The sequence below is a fragment of the Takifugu rubripes genome, chromosome 14 (genome assembly GCF_901000725.2).
Source record: "Takifugu rubripes chromosome 14, fTakRub1.2, whole genome shotgun sequence".
Lineage (NCBI taxonomy): Eukaryota > Metazoa > Chordata > Actinopteri > Tetraodontiformes > Tetraodontidae > Takifugu > Takifugu rubripes.
The window spans coordinates 3,850,091-3,867,338 of NC_042298.1; the positions used below are offsets into that span (position 1 = coordinate 3,850,091).

The window sequence follows — 17,248 nt, forward strand, 5'->3', positions numbered from 1 at the left end:
CATATTAAAATACCAGATAATGTGATTCTTATTGCAAACGCTCAGTTTAATTTAAAGCTGAGGTACCATTTAAAGATGTTGCAGACCAAATCCTCAACAGCAAACAGCAGGCAGAAGAAAAGAAATTACAGGACAGTTACATTGTCTTCTAGTTTTCATGTCTGCATCTATGTGAAATCAGCTAAAGTACAAATAAGACATTTGCAGTTCATTTCAGATGAGTGGCATTAAGCAGAGGATCCAAATGTGAAAGCTTAAATATCACAATGAGAAGATAAATAAAGATCCTCCTGAAGTTTTTTTTTTTTTTGAACTTTCCAGCATTTAGCATGTCCTGTTTCAGTGAGCTCTGCTGGCTTCTACGTTGTTTGAGTCAGATGGCATCTGGCTGGAGGTCGCCTCTGCGTCGGTACCAATGTGCGACTCCTTGCTTGGATTTGTGGCTGTTTCTTGGGGGGAAGCCGGCACCTCTGCTGCACCTGTCAAGGGGTTTATTCTTCATGTCAGCCTCAATTTATTCACTTCCATAAACTTGCATAATCCTAAAGTTATCTGGTCCTGCATCTTTGTACCTGCAGCAGCCTCACTGTCGTCCTCCTGCCGGTTGCTGTTTGTGTCCTCACTATCCGGTTGCTGTCTTACTGTAAACAGCTGTAAACAACAAGAAGTGTGTGTGCATATGTGTGTTCGTGTGTGGGGGAGTAGCCATTTCACCTGATACGGCCACAAATAAATTACGGCTCTGCAGCTTTCAAAGGTTCATTAATGGCTCCCTTGACTCACCTGTTTTGGGGCTAAAGACCTCGTGAACAGCTGCCTCAGGTAACTGAGGATGAAGATGACACTGAGGAAGATAAAGTTGGTGGACACACCCACAAATGCTGACAGGAGAGGGAAGTTGAACAGCAAATATCTGTTGACGAGGGAGAAGTGGGGGCATATTAATAAAACTAACTTTGAATATGTGCTGTGGGATGAGTAATGATATATTAATATTGTGGTGCATAATTATCTATATAGATATTTAAAAAATCAGTTTTCTTCTTGTGCCAATCCGTGTGGTGAATCATACCTTATACCAGTGAAATCAGCATGAATGTTTAGGTGAGATGAGTAGATCTGCACCTGGTTGGACAGGATCTCAATGACAGCAGTGACTGATGGAGAATACTGCATGGAGGAGAAACTAGTAAAACAGGCTCGTCAAATCACTCCCAAAGTGAAGCAGGACTCACCGGGTCATCTACATAGTTAGAGAAGAGCTCAACTTCCAGCACCTGGCTTTGCTCAGACAGTCCAGTCAGAAAAGCCGGGAGGATCAGCAGCGTTTTCAGGACCTTCAGCAGGTTTGATTGGTATCGTAGCATGCTCTGAACACAGCGGGATGATGCTGTTACACTGCTACGCTCTGCCTTCCATCCATATGATGCCACATCCAGTGATGAATGTTTAAGAATATGACCGCTAATACAAGCTGATCTCAACAAACTCTTATCAGTAAGTCACATTTAAAAGAGTACATGTTGGGCTCTATTTCACAAGTTATATTTTATATAACCAGCCTTTTACACATTTCCAATCGACAACCTGAAGCCAACCGGTTGTGTCACATTAAACATTACAAATAGTAAAGTTTAATATGACACAACTGGTTCATGTTTCTCATCTCACCACAGTTCCCTGAGCGCTGGCAGCCCCTCTAAAGCACTGAAGTAATGCAACATGCGTTAAGCAACCTTAATCTGATAAGTCTCTGTGAGTAACAGGTTATCAGACCGTGAATGGTGCACTTACAAAACGAGAGCTGGTGGCTGACAGCACTTGTCCTGCCTGAGGAGCACGGAGAAAAGAATGCAGAGAATCAAAACAAAGCATCAGCGATTTAGATCCACATATCACCGGAGGATAACAGACATCTGTGTTACGCACAGGCTGAGCTGAGGAGATAACCTGGCCTCCATCCTGAGAGTAAAATGTTGTCCTGATCATGAACATCCCCACTGCCTGATTGACCTGAGAATCAGGCATTTCCATCAGCAGAGAGATCCGATAGGCTTGCCCAAATGTCAGAACCTGAAGACAAATTTTGATTACAGGAGTTTTCCATAAATGAAAATATAAATATAAACACATCATACATACATGCTTCCTGTTCCTTGTCATAGACACATTTGCCAATGGATAAGAGCACAAGAAGGCTGCATGGGATTCACAGCCTGACCTGCAGAGGGAGACACAGCAGAATGTGTAGTGTGTGTTTTGCCAGTGCAGGCGAGTTCACAGACATACCTCTGATAGTAGTGCACCGCTGTGGAAAAAGCCACATTCGGCATATAGGAGTAGTATAAGCTCCCGTATAAAAAAACAGAAATCCACAGGAGCAGGAGGACCACAGAGAACCCAGCAAAGGTCTGTGTAACACCACGTTGGAGGCGAGTTCTTGTCCTGACCAAAACATCCTGGAACTTCAGGCGCATCTGAATGAGGAGGACTATGAGCTCACCACCACGTCCAGGACGCAAAGACATTTCTTGAACCATAATAACAGGAAAAGCTGGGAAAATATCAATTAAATTTCATAAACAGTATGAAGAAGTATGGGAAAATCCTTAAAATATTTCAAACATAAATGCAGTTAAAATTACATTCTCATCTATTTTGAAGAGTAGTATTTAGGTCAAACCTCTGATTGGCTGATGAAAAAGACAAAAACTGCTTTGAAAACATGAAGAATCATGAAACCACCAAGTCCAATGAGAGTCACAAGCTGAGGCTTTCATAACAAATGACTCCAAACTCAAAAATGTGCTATACATTATATTGAGAGAGGACTAGTCTTTATTTATCTATCTATTAGTTTATTACTTTATTTATTTACTCCATTCTTTATTTGAAATTACAGTGTGTGGCGATAAATATTGTAGCAATTCTTTTGAACAAAAACCAAGAACAAAAAATGCTCAAAATAAAATCCATCTCCAATAATATCCAAAAATGGTAAAATAGCAGCAGCTGTCAGACACTTACAGAAGACTTACCTTTTTCAGATGTAGGTTGTTAGGAACTGGCTCCTTGTTTCTTGCTGTGCATTGATGAAATTCTGTCAACAATTTTTTTTTTTTAAATCCTAGACAGATTTTAGCCCATCCCACATGGGGACAATCACCAAACAGAAGAGGTCCTTGTTTCCAGTGTTGTTCAAAAAACATGGCTGAAAATAAACCTTTGACTATTTTTCCATCCTTTATTTTTAGTTCTAAATAATTGTGTGGTACTACACGTTTTCTCAAAAAAACAAAACCCTACTAAATAAGGACCTATGGAACTATTTTAACTGTAGTAATCATAAGTCTGCCATAGTGTAAATGGCAAGAAAAAACAAATAGGTTTAAATCTTGATTAAATAAATAAGTCTGCACTCTGGAAATACTAAACTGAACTGTCCCGAAAGTGACAAAAATGCGAAACTAAAGCATCTCAGAAGGGGCGCTCTCGAGCTCAGAAACCCGGGAAAACCTATTTTGAGCGTAGAAGAAGAAAGTCTCATCCAATCACAGGCACCGTTATTCGTAAACCGGAAATGTCTGGTTGTACAGTTAACTGCGCGTACATCTAAATAAAAACACAGGTAAGTGCTTTATGAAAAAGTTTTATTTCTCAAGAGCCATTCGAGTCAATTAATGACGTGGTTGTATTAAAAAACAGAGATTAGGGCTTAAAAAAAGTGAATAACTAAATACTTGTTTTGGAGCTGGCAGACGTCTGTGTATGTAGTCAACATGTGTTCCCAGCTAACTCACAGTCCCAGCAACAAAGTATGCTTTTATACATTTAAAATTCCCGAATTCACCTCTTTTATCTGCATCTGTTACAGCATGTCCAACAATACAAATGTCATTCATGTTCAAGTGTCATCTGTGGGTGATGCACAGCGAGTCCCAGTCCACCTCATGCCCTGTGAGATCGAACACAATGGTCCAGCCCAGGTCTCACAGTACTTCCATGCTACAACAAAAGATCGGAAACAAGGTACGTGTATATAAACTAAATGTAGTCGAATAATATTTATGCAGTCAGTGCTCAAACAAAATCTGGACTGTATTTTTGTCGGTACAGAGATGACGGTGTCCTTCAGAGGACGTGCACTGAGGGGGCAGGAACTTTGTTGCCCACAGGGCTATACTGGAGTGGTGCTGAAAGAAACCATCAAGCCTGGCTCAGATCAAGAGGTAAACATCAGTTTGCCAGGCCACCCTGGCTGATCATTCAATATACAGTATGATGCTAAATGATGCATGTGCTGTAATTCTTGTTCAGGACAGGACTGTGATGGTAACGTCTGTGTTTGACAAAATGACCTACTGGAACCTTGAGACGCTCCCAAACCCAGACGATAGGGTTGTGATGGCGATGGATTGGACTGAGCTGTCGGAGGCAGTGAGTCTTTGTTCCAAAACACATATGCATATGTGATATGCATTAATAATTATTCCTCCACATTATCCAACAAACTAAAATAACTAATAACATTAAACGCCCCACACCTTTGCAGATTTTAAAATGCAGAACATTTTCTTACCTATTACAGAATAAGGCCTGTTGAAAATTGTTGCGGTCTTTTCCAGATCCACGGGCCAGTAGAGGACTGATAAGGATGCTATTACCTGCTCTGTGAGGACATGCTGATGATGATGTAGTTTGCTGTTTTAATTAAGAAACTTGCCATTCATTTTTTTATATGCATTTTTTTTATTGCAAATAAAGAAAGCAAAACAATGACCATCCTGTCTAATGTTATTTAGGTCAACCACTCTAACTTAATTGCTGTCTATTCACAAGGTGACATTTTCCACACTGTTCTTTAAAATGATCAACTTAAGTGTCTCTCAGTATTCAGTGAAAGTCAAATATCACACAGCAGGACAACTTCCAAGATGTATCAAATGTCATTTGGCCACATAGAAGGTATACATTTAAAACAAGTTAAAATTGTCAGAAGCATTTCTCTGTTATTGTGCTTCAATGGGAGCCTCTGACACACCCAGGCTACACCCACACATACTGTCACCCCATCATGTTTTACGCTGGCTTAATGATGGGGGACTGATTGGCTCCGCTTGGCCTATGGTAAAGCAAACTGGTTCTTTGTGGACACCAGGATGGTACCACTTAAGTACTGGCACCAACCTAGCACCAGATTCTGTTTTGGAGGAAAGGGGCATGTGTGGTATTTATAAGCCCAGAGAGGCAACAAAAGGCCATTTTGGGTGTATGTAATATTTTGTCTCTTCACTTGTCAATAATAAAACAGTGCAATTCAAAATTGAAGTATGTGCAGATATTCACTTTTAAATGCAAGACTAAAAATCATAGTGTAATTAAAAGCATCTTCCAGTCACGACATATTTATATACGTTATTATTTTTACATATAGTGATCATAACATAGACAAATAAATAATGATATTGGTTAAAAACACAAATGAAGGTTGACATCAGTGTTGACATTTTACAAAACTAATGCTCAAGCATCCGGCATCTTGAATGAAAGATCTGTGTTGAAAATCAGCCCCCCCAGTTATTGACACCTATTTACACTCCAGTTGGGCATCCAAGTAAAAACTCAAAAGACAACAAATATTAATAGAATGAAAATGTTTGTCGAGTCTGAAATGAATAAGAATTAAGAATACTCAAAACTTGAAGTAGTTGTCGTAGTAGTAGTAGTATTAGGGAGTGATGATGGTGGGGGTTGTATTTCTGGGGCAAGGAGTGGCTCTGTGTCTGTTTTGCTGCGTTTGGCTGGTAGAGTGTGGCCGTGGGTTTTGCGTATGTGCCTGTACAGGTCACCTGATTGCGTGTAGCTTCGGTAGCAGTAGCGACACTCATACGGTCGTTCGCGCGTGTGAACGATGGCGTGACGCTTTAGCGTGTACGTACACGAGAAAGTCTTTCCACAGACTCTACAAGTGGGCACATCCTCAATCACATTCCCTAAAGAGTCCTGGAAAAAGGCAGAAGGCTCTGAACTATGATGCGTTGTGGATGGAGGAATGCGGGAGGTGGTGAAAGAGGTGGTGTCCTGGGAGGGTCCAGCACCAGAGGAGGAGGAAGGAGACAGTGAAAAGTAGTCACTTGAATGAGAGAGTATGAGGCCCTGTTGGTAGGAGGAGAGAAACTGTGGGCTGTCCCCCTCCTCGTCCTGGATCTCATCGAATTCATCTATGTCCATTATTGGTTCTCCCTCTCTACTTTCCTCTTTCTCTTCCAGTTCTTCATCAGAGATAACAATAGCCTCCACTTTCACCTTGACATTCTCTTCATTAGTGACTGTCACCATGCCAACCTCCTTCCCAGGGTGGCTGAGGGTTTGCATGTGTAAAGACAAGTCTGTGTTCTGCCGCTGGAGCGACATAGTGCTCTGAATTAGAATTGGGGGGTGCCCTGTTGGTGCGTGCGTGGAGTTTGTTTCGAGGCGTGAGCTCAGTCCCGGGACTTGGATTAACGTGAGCATCTGTTGTTCTTTGCCTAATGTGGCTCTGTCGAACTCTGAGTGTTTCCCAAAAGAGTCCTCGTGAGGCACTTGGGGGACTTCCTGATGGGAACTTGAGGAAAGGTCTGTCTGTAAAATGGCCCCTGCCAACTGACTGTTAGCCTGGCTTACCGTTGCTAAAGAGGAAGAGGGGGAGGACCGCTGGTTACTGTTGTGGCTGCTGAAGAAAGAAGAGAAGTAAAACTTCAACATTCTTGTGGTATGAGGCAATAAAAAGTATTTTACAACAATGATTATGTAATAATTTTGCTTTATTTATTTTCTATTTCTTTTTAATCTCAAGTAGCCACTTCAGAAATATACACTGGGTGAGGAAAATCTGATATGTATGTCTAAGATTATATATAATCGGTAAATTTTGTTTTTGAAAAATGGTATTAATCACAGGAGACCCGTACCTGTGTAACTCAGTGGTGCTGCAGGGGCTGCAGATTGTCAACACTTCTACATGACTTCGAGTCCCCAGCCTTTTATAACCTCCAGAAGTGAGTGCAGAACGTCCAGCAACAAGACCTTGCATGACTTCTCCACTTTGAAGAGATGGGACTTCCATGCCAGGCTGTGTAGTGTCAGCAACATCAGGGCTGAGGCGACAGTGAACTCTTGCCACAGGCTGCCCCCCACATGTCCTGGACTCAAATTTGCCAGCCTGTAACTGAGACCTTTCTCCTGCTACTGATATTGTGGGAACGGTATTTGAGTCATTTACTGCCACAACCAACACAGGCTCAAGATCACCATCACCTCCACTGTCTCTCCTTGTCTCAACTGCCTTCCTTCCGGCATTGCTCTCTTCAGAGCGAGTACTGTCAGCCTCAGCCAGGGGTCCTCGTTTCTGCAGTCGCCTCTTGCAAACTCTTACTATCTCGTTCATGTGCAGAAAGCTTGCTGCTGCCAGTATGTCTTCCACTGGTGTATGGTCCTCCAGCTGCAGCACGCCTTCATACACAAAGTCCAAAAGCAAGCCAAAAGCAGCAGCTGTGACAATGTCACAGTCAAGTGTAACGGAGCTGCTGGTGCTATTTCCATCACTGACCCCTAGGGAGTCTGAGTAAAACATATGAAAAAACGGTGAGCAGGAGGCCAAAACAGCTCTGTGAGCCAGAAAACGGGACGAGCCCACCAGAACAGTGCAATCACAGAGGAGACCATGCTGGCGCTGCGAGCGCAGTGCAGACAGCAGCTGCTGGGAATGCTGGGGAAACTCCATCACCTAAGACGGGAATACAGAGACAAAAGGGAGAGGCAGTTAAATTAAATTAATACAGAGCTAGATGGTGCTATCTACGGTGCTATCCCACCAAAATGTTTAAACATTTTTATTATGACAGTTTCACTACAATCGCCATAGGAACTTGTTTACTGCTCTGGAATGCATTTATTTTGAATTAATAAATGCAACAATAGATGATTAGAATTTAAACCATGATGAAACTTAAAGATGTCCACCCCAAAGCAAAACATTGAAGGATATTTTAACATGAAGTTCATTGATGTTAAGCTCGGTTTAAGGACACGTTTTTAACCCTAGCTATTATGAATATAGAAAACATAATGAGTGAGAACAAACATCATCAAAAGGATACACAAAGCCATGAAGTAGACTTTAATCGGTAACAATAAATAATAGATTAGTGTTTTGTTAATGACACTCTCCTCTCCAGATTTACAAGTAGATTCTCTGAAGATTCTAAAACATGTGCATAAAGTCTGGCATTTAAAAAGCAAACAAACATAAGCAGAATACCGTGTGCTATAAAAGACAAAACACAATAAATTGTTTCATTAGAATTCCTCCATGTATCAAAGCAGGTCAAGGATGCTAACAATAATTAGCCCCTTACGTTATATGTTCACGTTAAAATCGAAACCCGATCCTACCGAAAATCTATTTTTGTAATTATGCGTTTCGAAGTATGGTCTAAATTAACAGGCCGTTTGTATAAATGTTATACATGATGAATTCTTACCTCTGCCACTGGTGGATGTTTTTCCTCCAGCACAAAAGAGGAGGGGGTCGTTTCCTCTGTGGTGTCTGCACTAACATCTCCTCACCGCCACAGCGCCACCTTCAGGCCGAAAGACCGGAAGTGTAAAACAAGCCTCTTGACAGCTGTCTGCGTTCTGCAGTCGTTTTCGTTTGTTTAAGTAAAACTCATCAAATTGATGGCAGAATGTAATGACGGACAAAGAAGTGGAGGAATTAGAGGGAGACGAAGGAGAGGAAATCGGGGTGGGGAGGTCAGAGCTTGAATATTGCTCAATAGATTCTCATGTATCTGTCATTTTCTGCTATTAAAGTTTGACAAGGTAACATCATTGATCCAAGTAGATTTAAAAGTGAATATGTTTTTTGTTTGTTTTGTCCTGCCAGGACAGAGATGTGCACCTGTCCAAATCCATGTCTTATGTTCTCCGCCATGGAGCCGATCAGATGGGTCTTCAAATAAGTTCAGGTGAGGGAAATGCTTTTACTGTAAGTAAATCACTTTCCTTACCTTAACTTCCATCAACCATACTCGCACCCTAGATGGTTTCCTGTTTGTGGACGAACTCCTGGCTCACCCACAGTTCCGTTCATACTCATTGGAAGATGTTGAAAGAGTAGTGAACACAAATGACAAACAGCGATTCAAGCTTCGTTCCCATCCGGAGAATGGCTGTCTGCAGGTTCGAGCCTCTCAGGGCCATTCTATAAAGGTACAGCTCTGTCAAGGTTTTCCTCGAGTGACACGCTTTTGTTCCAGGTCTGGAGGTACCTGAGTGTTAATCCACCAATATTAAACTTTATACTAATATTTGCCTTTCTTATGGATCAAAAATAATAGTTTCTGGTTTTTCTTAACTGTTTTTCCTGATGCCTTTTGCATTATTATTATTATTTGATCTCAGTTTTTTGACAGATGTATTTATAATTAACATGAGATGCCATCTCATGTAATTAGTGCTTCAATGTGTTCTTCATATGTTCCAGAATTTTCCAGCATTTGCTCATTTTAACAGTTGTATTTTTGCATTGCTGCGGTTAGGTGATGGATTTGGAACTGAAACCCGTCCTGGCTGGTTCTCCAGACTGTCCTGCTGAAGCTGTTCATGGCTCTTACCTCCGCAACTGGAGCTCCATCAAGCAGCAGGGCCTGAGCTGCATGAATAGGACACACATACACCTGGCACCAGGGCTGCCAGGCGAGGATGGTGTTATCAGCGGTAACCTCTTGTTGTGTGGGCACGTCTGTCGTCCAGATGTCGGATGAACAAACAACAAACTTCCACTTTGATGGATTTGTTCTGGTCTCTAGGCATGAGGAAAGATTGTGATCTGGCTGTTTATATTGACATCCTCAAAGCACTGGCAGGTATCATTATTCATTCAACAGTCCACTGTTCAAAATGCAAAATTCCTTTTATACGTGTAGTAATTTAACACGGTTGTTTTGTGATTCTACAGATGGCATTGAGTTCTTCTGGTCAGAAAATGGTGTTCTGCTGACTACAGGCAACGCGGAGGGAATGCTTCTTCCCAAATATTTCTGCCGAGCATTAAGGCTGAAACCTACGCGTAAGCAATAAGTCTTTACTTTTACCTTTCACTTTAATCCCAACATTCCTTTTTGCATTGAATCACTTTTTGCTTTATTTCAGGGAGCCTCCTGCCACTGCTGTAGCAGCAGCGGGTTCTGGTCTGTGATTGGTTTAAAGCACGACTCAGCTGTCCTCCAGTTGTTTACAATATTCCCCTTTTTCTTATTTTCCACACAACGCTACATCTCTGAAGGTTCAGGTTTAGCCACATGACAAGAATAGTAAAGCCACATTTTTAAGGGTTCAGCACATTAAAGTCTGATGAATAATATTAGTTAGAATCACACAAAGGCCTTATTTACTACAATTACAAACACAAACCACAACACAAAACAATTTGCCCCCAAATGTTTGCCTTTGAGGGCAAATTCAGTTTGTGGTTAACCATGTGACTGAAGATGGACCAACAGAGGATGCAGATGCTGTGGTTTTAGCTAACAGACTCCTGCACAAATGTCTTATAAGATATGGGTGCTCAAAAACATGTCTGTTCGCAGTGTCAGGGGAGATAAATTAAAGTTCACAGCTTCCTGTTTACTGAACACACACGCCAAATGTCAGGAGAGAAGAAATGAAGATAACAGAGAATGAAGAATGAATTGTATTTATTTTAGTAAACATTTGTTCATTAATAAACAAAAGAAAGCCTATCGTGTTTGACTGTATTATTTTAGTCACGCTTGATTCTTGAGAGAAAAATGGCTTTCGCGTTTGTCCTGAGTGACAGAAACAAAAGACAAAAGTTGGCTGAGCCATCAATGATTTTTCCAGCTGAGTTTGATTGTCATGGCTGCTTATCCTGAAGTGGCATCGTACCACCGTTAAGACCACAGGAACTATTGTGTATCAACATGTTGCATCACAAGCTACATCCATCATGCTGCTCATGGCATTAAGTATGTGCAACTGTAAAGCTTAAATGAATTAGCTATATGTGACACAATATTCCGGGTTGTTCAGAGAGCTTCGTGGCCACCGGTCAGTTTATGAAAAAGCTCCTCGTTGAGCGTGTTGCTTTTTTCTCGACTGCGTGTGGACATGAAAATGTAACCTCCGATGAACTCATGAACAACTTTACAGTCGGTGGTCACACAGCTAAAAGCAATATTGATGTTGCCCTCAAACTCTATGGCCACCTGTGGGATTGAGAAGCACAAACATTCTTTTAGTAAGAGATGTAATCATGTTTGGAAGACATTTCTTCTTTACACGGGTTATCTGATGAAGTCGGTGTCACCTGTCGTATGTCCCAGTTGACGTTCCACTGCTTCATGTTGTTGTATCGCCAGGTCTTCACCACATCACCCACGCTCAGGTCGATACGGATCAGCCGGTTTGGAGCTATCCCCAATACCTCGTCCTTCCTACTCCCCTTAAATCTGTGGAGCAAATCAACCTAATTCAACTTCTCCAATCTGACCTTTTGTGACATTTAAGCTGGTTCTTCCTTTACTCCTTATGATGAAACTCACAGTTCTCAAATTTCTCCATGGTGTCAAACAACTGAGCTGAGGTGGGAAACAAATTCTAAAACTCTTTGAAAATCATAAATTCTGACCTTACAACCATGTAAGAGATTCCAAAGTCAGGTAGAGCCTGCCAGATCTGCAGGTAGCGCAAAATTGCATCCGTGAATGAGAGCTGAGCCACGTTCTGGTACGCGTCCAGGATACGAGGAGTCAGCTGGAGGAACAGATGCACAGAAACAGGCGTCACATCACGATCCATTTAGTTTCCAGACAGAACTGCTCAAGTCATTGTATCATCATCAAAATCATCACTAATAGTAAATGATCCATAAATAGAAACTGTTCTGCATCATATGTTAGGAACATTCTACCCTTTATTTGTCTAGTCTGGTACCTGTTTGGTTTTGTATTTCTTATGGTAGCGAGGCGACACTAGGCTGTGAGCGTTGATGCTCTCGTCGTTGGCATGTGCGTTGCCTTGAGAATTGGAGCTGCTCTTTTGCATCGCCAGGAAGGAGCGAATGCTCTGGATCTCGCTCTGGTAGCTGTTGTCGGCCAGCGTCTTGCCTTTGGAGCCCAGCCGACACGCGGCCATCCACTGAGCGTACTGCTGCTCCTGCAGGACGCCAGGAGAGACGGAGTGAGGGAGAGACGGCCGAGACAGGGGAGGAAAGGGCTGAAGGACGAGGTGTGTGCAGTCTCACGTTCTCACAGCGCAGATAGATCTCATTCATGCCCTCGGGTGCTGGCACCAACAGCCTGATGAGGAACTTCTGTGCTGCCACGTTAACGTCTGGAGCGACTTCACATCCTGAGTTCAGCGTAAATATCAAAACGTCCTTTAGTCAGAAACCTCCAAACTGGCCTTCATCATACTCAGGGCCCACAATGTTGTTCTTCTTAATTATTCAGAATTAATTGGATTCTCAAGGATTACAAGCGACCTCATTAACCTCTCTGACACTGAGTGCAGAGCAGAGCCAGACCACTTGAATCCTAAATAAGTTAAATAAGAGAACACCTACCTTTGAGGTTAATCTGCTGTATGGGCTCCCCGATGCTCTCCTCTTTACTCTTAAAGTAAGAGATGGAGGTGTCCTGGAACTTGAACCAGAACTGCTTGTATTTGTTCAGGGTCAGCTTCTTAGGCCTGAAAGTCAGGACAGCTGGAGTTAGCAATTTCAAGCTCTACTTGGAGGCAATGTATTGTAGCAACTATGTTGGTGGCAATAAAAGCTTGTTTATTCATTTATTTTCTACCTGAAGATCTTCAGGTAGTCGTTGAGGTCTGGGGCAGTCAAATTGTCCTGTGGAAGACAAATGCCAATCAGTGAATACAAGCATGAATGATGCTGCCATAACGGAATAACGACATCTGGGGCGTTTAGTACAGGAAAGCTGCCATGTTTGGATTAAAATGACATTCCGTCACTGTTGCAATGCAACCTCAAAGACGAGCACGTCCTGTGTGTCTGACCAGTATCTCGGATGCTGAGCTGCTCTCTCCCTCCATCTTGACCTCCAGGAACTGCAGGGCCGAATCCAGGTCATCCATGGCTGCACTGGAAACGGGTGTCTGTGGCTCTGACAGCGACACCTTACTGATGTGGTACTGCAGGAGATGACAAAATAAACAAGATTTAACTGTTGGATGGCAGGCTGTGATAAATTGTTGCCTCAATATTGTTCATTATCTCTAGATTTTAATACAAAAAGTCATCCATTCATGGGTTATGGCAGTTTTTGAGTCTGTTCCTGTTGGGAATAAAACTCAGACTGGTCTCCAGTTTCTCAGACTACGCACAACATTCATACACACACACACACGCACACGCACGCACACACACACACACACACACACACACACACACACACACACACACACACACACACACACACACACACAATTTAGGGTCTTCCCTCCATCTAACGGGCATGACTGAAGAAGCTCTAATTATTTCCATTCCATTACAAATGGATAGGGGATTTGCCCGTGGTCCGTACTATGTTTTTAACCTCAGATTCCCTGTCGTGTTTTCAACCGCGATGTCCACACACTTCATTTCCTACCTGCAGAGCTCCGAACAGCATCATCTCCTCCTCGGTACAGTCGATGTCTTCCAGCAGGATGGCCCAGCGCGCCTGCTCGTACAGCTGTGTCAGACGCACAGCATCATACTGCACAAACACAGAGAGACTGAAAACAACACACACACTGTCAGCGAACCACAACACCCCCCACATATACTGACCTTGGGGTCTATTTCATAGAAGGCAAAGTATTTAAAACGAAGGCAGACTTTGTCATTTTCTTGAATTCCCTGCTGCAAGAGACAACGGGATGAGTCCAACCACCTGAGGAGATAGAAACAAACATTTTTAGCTCGAACAAGCGTTTTAAAAGTTTTTGGTTCCAAAGAATGTGACCCACTCCACTGTTGGAGGCCCAGCGAATACTGTTTTCTAAAGGGTTTATCATACCTGCTGTGGATATGAGCCTTGTCTACCACGCTGGCTGGGCGGTAAAGTTTGGCTAAGGTCTCAGGGGAAGGAGGGGGCTGTATGCCTGACAGCATCTTGTAGACTGACTCCATCTGAGGAGAGTCAGCAAAGTGTGCTGGCATCCCATTATAGAGGCAGGGCTTGGAGTCTGCAAAGAAATGAGTTAGAGATCATTCTTCAAGGTGACCCCACTTTGCAGAAACTGTAATGCCAGTTGTAATAATGGTCTGGTGTCAGGCGATGAAATCATGGCAGGTTTCTTCATAAAATCCATCAAGTTATAAAATATGTAAAAACTAAATAAAGTTAAGTGAGTGTACCCGAGGAGAGGGGCACTTCGGTCAGGTCGTAAACCTCCTCAGCTGAGCCTTTATCTTTCTTTTTCTTTTTATGCTCAATGGGTCGAAGAAGTGAGAGCTCTTCTGGGTGCCGGATATCTGTCAGGGTAATGGAAAAGAAAAAGGAAATTAGCTTTAAAGCCTGGAGTAACTTTATAATGAAATTTATCGTAAGGCAATAATAAAGAGATCAGTATAATCGGGAAACAGCAGTGAACTCTCCCACCATAAATGTTATCACTGATCCACTGCCACCTGAACACATGGGACTCTGTGGCACAATGGCAGCACCTTTTTCTCCAGATCAGAAGGTTAGGTGTTCAAATCATGTCGGGCTCATTAAAGGTCTCCCCACCATGATACATCAGACAGTGTGTCTCCTGATCTCTCTTAAATGATCTGATCAACACCACAGTGTGTATGAAGGTAGTTTCTGTGCTGCAGTTGGAGTATGTCTGAGTCAAACCAGAAGGTAGTCTGTTCAAACCAGGTCACATCTATTTCTACTGTCTGATTTGACATAAAAACAAAGGTGGCCAGTCAAACTGTAGCATGTCATGTATCCATTGCTGATGGCCAGTCCAGTGCCAGAATCCAGACAAGCTTGTGAGTTCAATTAAATCACACAAACTAAAACTTCATGCAGCACTCATACTGTAATTAACCATAACCAGAAAGTGTTAGACAGTCCCTTCTAATTCAAACAACTGGACACCCTGCATAGATTTAGGTTTTTAACATTTGTCAATAACTGACTGCGTTTATATTCTAAATATTTAATAATATGTGATGAATCCGAGCTTTGCTGTGCTACATATCAGTAAATTTTTGATTTGTTGGTAGGGACAAAGCTGATTTGACTCATTGTGCATCAAGTAGGCTTAAACCAAACAGTCTCCATAATGAACAAGTTTGTAACTGCTGTGAAGAGGAGTGATGGCTTTGCTGCTCTCAATTCTCAACCTCTTGGAGGTTGACTAGATTGTTGAATAACCCCGATCACGTTCTGAAGACACGACTGCAGTATTTGAAGTCAAAAGGTTGCACCACAGAACCTAAAATAATAAAACGCTCATGCAAAGGGCTGAGAAAACACACATGAGACACTTTCTGCGGCTGCCCAAGGCAGCCTTTACCACTGGAGATGCAGGACCAGACTCTGCTTTAATGCTCTTCAGCAAACATTGACTTTAGATCTGACACAGACACCTAAAGTTAAATGACTCTGGTGTGAATTGAACACAGAACCTGCTGATCTGGAGTCAGCTGTGCTACCCTTGCCCCACAGAGCCAGTCAGAAAGAAATACAGAACCACTGGTATGAATATTGCAAAAAGACTCACTGAGCATTCTGCAGATACCCATCACAGCCTTAAAGACGGAGCTGGAGAAGCACGCTCGGAGTCTCAGGGTGACGCCGCTCGGGAGACACACATACAAGGGTTTGTGTTGCTGCATGAAAAGCAGCTTGGCGTCAGCATGGATTTCATATTTCTCCAAAGTCCAGGCTGTCCGGAGCAACCAGCACTGCTTTTGCTCCCACCAAAATGCATGGTCCGACCAATCGCGCTTGATCTCTGCAAGACACAAGACATAAAACCTGCTGATGCTGCAAACAGACAGGATTAACGGACATTAGCAGAGGCTGCACCTCCTGGATATCGTCAGGGAAACTCTAAACAGGTTTAAACATAGGACAAAACAGTATTGGAAGATGTGCTTATATAATGAATGCCTGATGTATGATACAGCATAAACTTCTGGTTTTATCAAACTTTTTTCTCAGGAGTCAACAGTAACCTACGTGTCTTTTCCACCAGCTTCAGGATAACACCTCCGACGTGGAGGTCTGAGGTCACACTAACAGTGATAGGAAGGGCATCGGGCCCCAGGTCCTCCACTGTGACTGACAGGTCCCACACTGCCATGCTGAGAGAAGGAGAGTGACAGAGAGACAAGGAAAGGTGAGACAGAGTGCAGACAGATGGCAGTGGGAGAGGAGGAGGGAAACCAAGCACAGACAGAGAGTCAGAGAGAGAAATGTCACATTTAAAGATAAGATCAAAGGCCTGGCCACACATGCAGCTAAAAAAAAAGGTAGACAGGCACGTTTGCTGCTGTATGAGCCAAGGACAATGAACAAACACCACTTAAACAACAAAAACTGGCCATCAGCTCATTTGCCAACTTGCCATATTTAAAGATATACTTCCTGTTTCAACAATCACCAAGGACAAAAACTTCTGCTTTCGGACACACCCGAAGAAACAAAGTTAGCACAACAAAGATTTTTTAAAGTTTTTGTTGGAGCTCTTGGCGCTGTAGTTATTTGCTCCTGTGCTTAGGATCACTGATATGATCAAAAACGTGAGATCCAACTGAATTAAAGAACCAACAACTTTACACACACACACGCGCACACACACACACACACACGCACACGGGAGCACGCAGAAGAGAGGCAATACCGTTAGTCTCTTTGGTCCAACTTCTGGAGAACTGGAGAACGTGGGACTCCTTCTCCTGTGTTTGTTCTCTGAAGAAGTTTGCTGGGAATTTTTCCAGTGAAGAGTTAGTCTTCTCCTACACCAGGCAAGTTGTAGTCTTTCTGATTTTGTCTGTGTTACTCCTGTCAAGAAAGGGTTGTTCCTTTTTGTCAGCTTCCGCCAGGCGGAAATGTGAAGAGTTCTCAAATTTTGATTGACAGGCCATGTGATGAGAATGCTGATGGACTATTCTGAGAAAATAAGCTAGTCACTCATCTTCTGTGTTGCTTTACTCCTCTCTTTTAAGAAATTCAGACAG

The 17,248-nt window shown here is 42.7% G+C and overlaps 5 protein-coding genes and 1 non-coding gene across 9 annotated transcripts; 2 read left to right on the forward strand and 4 right to left on the reverse strand.

The window, feature by feature from the left end:
• Nucleotides 1-23: 23 nt before the first annotated feature.
• LOC101078851 (seipin-like) lies at nucleotides 24-3,095 on the reverse strand. The gene is made up of 10 exons (XM_029847814.1): nucleotides 3,039-3,095; nucleotides 2,290-2,477; nucleotides 2,143-2,221; nucleotides 1,930-2,073; nucleotides 1,795-1,830; nucleotides 1,236-1,370; nucleotides 1,073-1,170; nucleotides 784-913; nucleotides 573-651; nucleotides 24-479 (listed from the first exon to the last, which is right to left on the reverse strand). The coding sequence occupies exons 2-10, from the start codon at nucleotides 2,475-2,477 to the stop codon at nucleotides 340-342; spliced, it is 1,029 nt and encodes a 342-aa protein (XP_029703674.1). The 5' UTR covers nucleotides 3,039-3,095; the 3' UTR covers nucleotides 24-339.
• Nucleotides 3,096-3,524: 429 nt separating this feature from the next.
• rnaseh2c (ribonuclease H2, subunit C) lies at nucleotides 3,525-4,780 on the forward strand. 2 transcript variants are annotated; one of them, XM_003970207.3, is made up of 5 exons: nucleotides 3,525-3,628; nucleotides 3,875-4,029; nucleotides 4,117-4,229; nucleotides 4,318-4,437; nucleotides 4,626-4,780. In XM_003970207.3, exons 2-5 carry the CDS (start codon nucleotides 3,876-3,878, stop codon nucleotides 4,647-4,649), a joined length of 411 nt encoding a protein of 136 aa, XP_003970256.1. In that variant the 5' UTR covers nucleotides 3,525-3,628; nucleotide 3,875; the 3' UTR covers nucleotides 4,650-4,780. The 2 variants fall into 2 exon arrangements, with proteins under 2 accessions (XP_003970256.1, XP_029703525.1); XM_029847665.1 differs by having other exon boundaries at nucleotides 3,546-3,628; nucleotides 3,910-4,029.
• Nucleotides 4,781-4,884: 104 nt separating this feature from the next.
• Nucleotides 4,885-8,598, reverse strand: zbtb3 (zinc finger and BTB domain containing 3). Of its 2 annotated transcripts, none has more exons than XM_011610514.2 (3): nucleotides 8,523-8,598; nucleotides 6,951-7,765; nucleotides 4,885-6,709 (listed from the first exon to the last, which is right to left on the reverse strand). In XM_011610514.2, the coding sequence occupies exons 2-3, from the start codon at nucleotides 7,760-7,762 to the stop codon at nucleotides 5,683-5,685; spliced, it is 1,839 nt and encodes a 612-aa protein (XP_011608816.2). In that variant the 5' UTR covers nucleotides 7,763-7,765; nucleotides 8,523-8,598; the 3' UTR covers nucleotides 4,885-5,682. The 2 variants fall into 2 exon arrangements, with proteins under 2 accessions (XP_011608816.2, XP_003970275.2); XM_003970226.3 differs by having other exon boundaries at nucleotides 4,885-6,712.
• Nucleotides 8,599-8,605: 7 nt separating this feature from the next.
• Nucleotides 8,606-10,782, forward strand: trpt1 (tRNA phosphotransferase 1). 2 transcript variants are annotated; one of them, XM_011610515.2, is made up of 7 exons: nucleotides 8,606-8,793; nucleotides 8,927-9,008; nucleotides 9,083-9,252; nucleotides 9,582-9,759; nucleotides 9,852-9,908; nucleotides 10,001-10,111; nucleotides 10,195-10,782. In XM_011610515.2, exons 1-7 carry the CDS (start codon nucleotides 8,719-8,721, stop codon nucleotides 10,215-10,217), a joined length of 696 nt encoding a protein of 231 aa, XP_011608817.1. In that variant the 5' UTR covers nucleotides 8,606-8,718; the 3' UTR covers nucleotides 10,218-10,782. The 2 variants fall into 2 exon arrangements, with proteins under 2 accessions (XP_011608817.1, XP_029703524.1); XM_029847664.1 differs by having other exon boundaries at nucleotides 8,606-8,785.
• Nucleotides 10,723-17,114, reverse strand: fermt3b (FERM domain containing kindlin 3b). Its single transcript, XM_003970208.3, has 15 exons — nucleotides 16,912-17,114; nucleotides 16,248-16,372; nucleotides 15,787-16,020; nucleotides 14,426-14,542; nucleotides 14,085-14,253; nucleotides 13,856-13,958; nucleotides 13,674-13,781; nucleotides 13,081-13,215; nucleotides 12,864-12,910; nucleotides 12,629-12,753; nucleotides 12,308-12,414; nucleotides 11,998-12,219; nucleotides 11,693-11,817; nucleotides 11,372-11,513; nucleotides 10,723-11,270 (listed from the first exon to the last, which is right to left on the reverse strand). The coding sequence occupies exons 2-15, from the start codon at nucleotides 16,369-16,371 to the stop codon at nucleotides 11,091-11,093; spliced, it is 1,938 nt and encodes a 645-aa protein (XP_003970257.1). The 5' UTR covers nucleotide 16,372; nucleotides 16,912-17,114; the 3' UTR covers nucleotides 10,723-11,090.
• On the reverse strand, nucleotides 15,664-15,735 carry trnaw-cca (transfer RNA tryptophan (anticodon CCA)). Its single transcript has one exon. It is a non-coding gene; the product is annotated as a tRNA-Trp (tRNA).
• Nucleotides 17,115-17,248: the final 134 nt, after the last annotated feature.

What these genes read in the sequence shown, in the direction of transcription:
- LOC101078851 (XM_029847814.1), bottom strand. Translation starts at nt 2,477, where the DNA reads ATGCGCCTGAAGTTCCAGGATGTTTTGGTCAGGACAAGAACTCGCCTC. An exon ending in TGACAAGGAACAGGAAGCAT is followed by an intron (nt 2,074 to 2,142) that starts GTATGTATGATG and finishes ATTTGTCTTCAG; the next exon opens with GTTCTGACATTTGGGCAAGC. An exon ending in CAGCCACCAGCTCTCGTTTT is followed by an intron (nt 1,371 to 1,794) that starts GTAAGTGCACCA and finishes CGCTGTGTTCAG; the next exon opens with AGCATGCTACGATACCAATC.
- rnaseh2c (XM_003970207.3), top strand. Translation starts at nt 3,876, where the DNA reads ATGTCCAACAATACAAATGTCATTCATGTTCAAGTGTCATCTGTGGGT. An exon ending in AACAAAAGATCGGAAACAAG is followed by an intron (nt 4,030 to 4,116) that starts GTACGTGTATAT and finishes TTGTCGGTACAG; the next exon opens with AGATGACGGTGTCCTTCAGA. An exon ending in GGACTGAGCTGTCGGAGGCA is followed by an intron (nt 4,438 to 4,625) that starts GTGAGTCTTTGT and finishes GGTCTTTTCCAG; the next exon opens with ATCCACGGGCCAGTAGAGGA.
- zbtb3 (XM_003970226.3), bottom strand. Translation starts at nt 7,762, where the DNA reads ATGGAGTTTCCCCAGCATTCCCAGCAGCTGCTGTCTGCACTGCGCTCG. An exon ending in AGCACCACTGAGTTACACAG is followed by an intron (nt 6,713 to 6,950) that starts GTACGGGTCTCC and finishes TTCTTTCTTCAG; the next exon opens with CAGCCACAACAGTAACCAGC.
- trpt1 (XM_011610515.2), top strand. Translation starts at nt 8,719, where the DNA reads ATGGCAGAATGTAATGACGGACAAAGAAGTGGAGGAATTAGAGGGAGA. An exon ending in GAGGAAATCGGGGTGGGGAG is followed by an intron (nt 8,794 to 8,926) that starts GTCAGAGCTTGA and finishes TTGTCCTGCCAG; the next exon opens with GACAGAGATGTGCACCTGTC. An exon ending in GGGTCTTCAAATAAGTTCAG is followed by an intron (nt 9,009 to 9,082) that starts GTGAGGGAAATG and finishes CTCGCACCCTAG; the next exon opens with ATGGTTTCCTGTTTGTGGAC.
- fermt3b (XM_003970208.3), bottom strand. Translation starts at nt 16,371, where the DNA reads ATGGCAGTGTGGGACCTGTCAGTCACAGTGGAGGACCTGGGGCCCGAT. An exon ending in CGAAGTGCCCCTCTCCTCGG is followed by an intron (nt 14,254 to 14,425) that starts GTACACTCACTT and finishes ATTTCTTTGCAG; the next exon opens with ACTCCAAGCCCTGCCTCTAT. An exon ending in ATCTCTTACATGGTTGTAAG is followed by an intron (nt 11,514 to 11,692) that starts GTCAGAATTTAT and finishes TTTGCTCCACAG; the next exon opens with ATTTAAGGGGAGTAGGAAGG.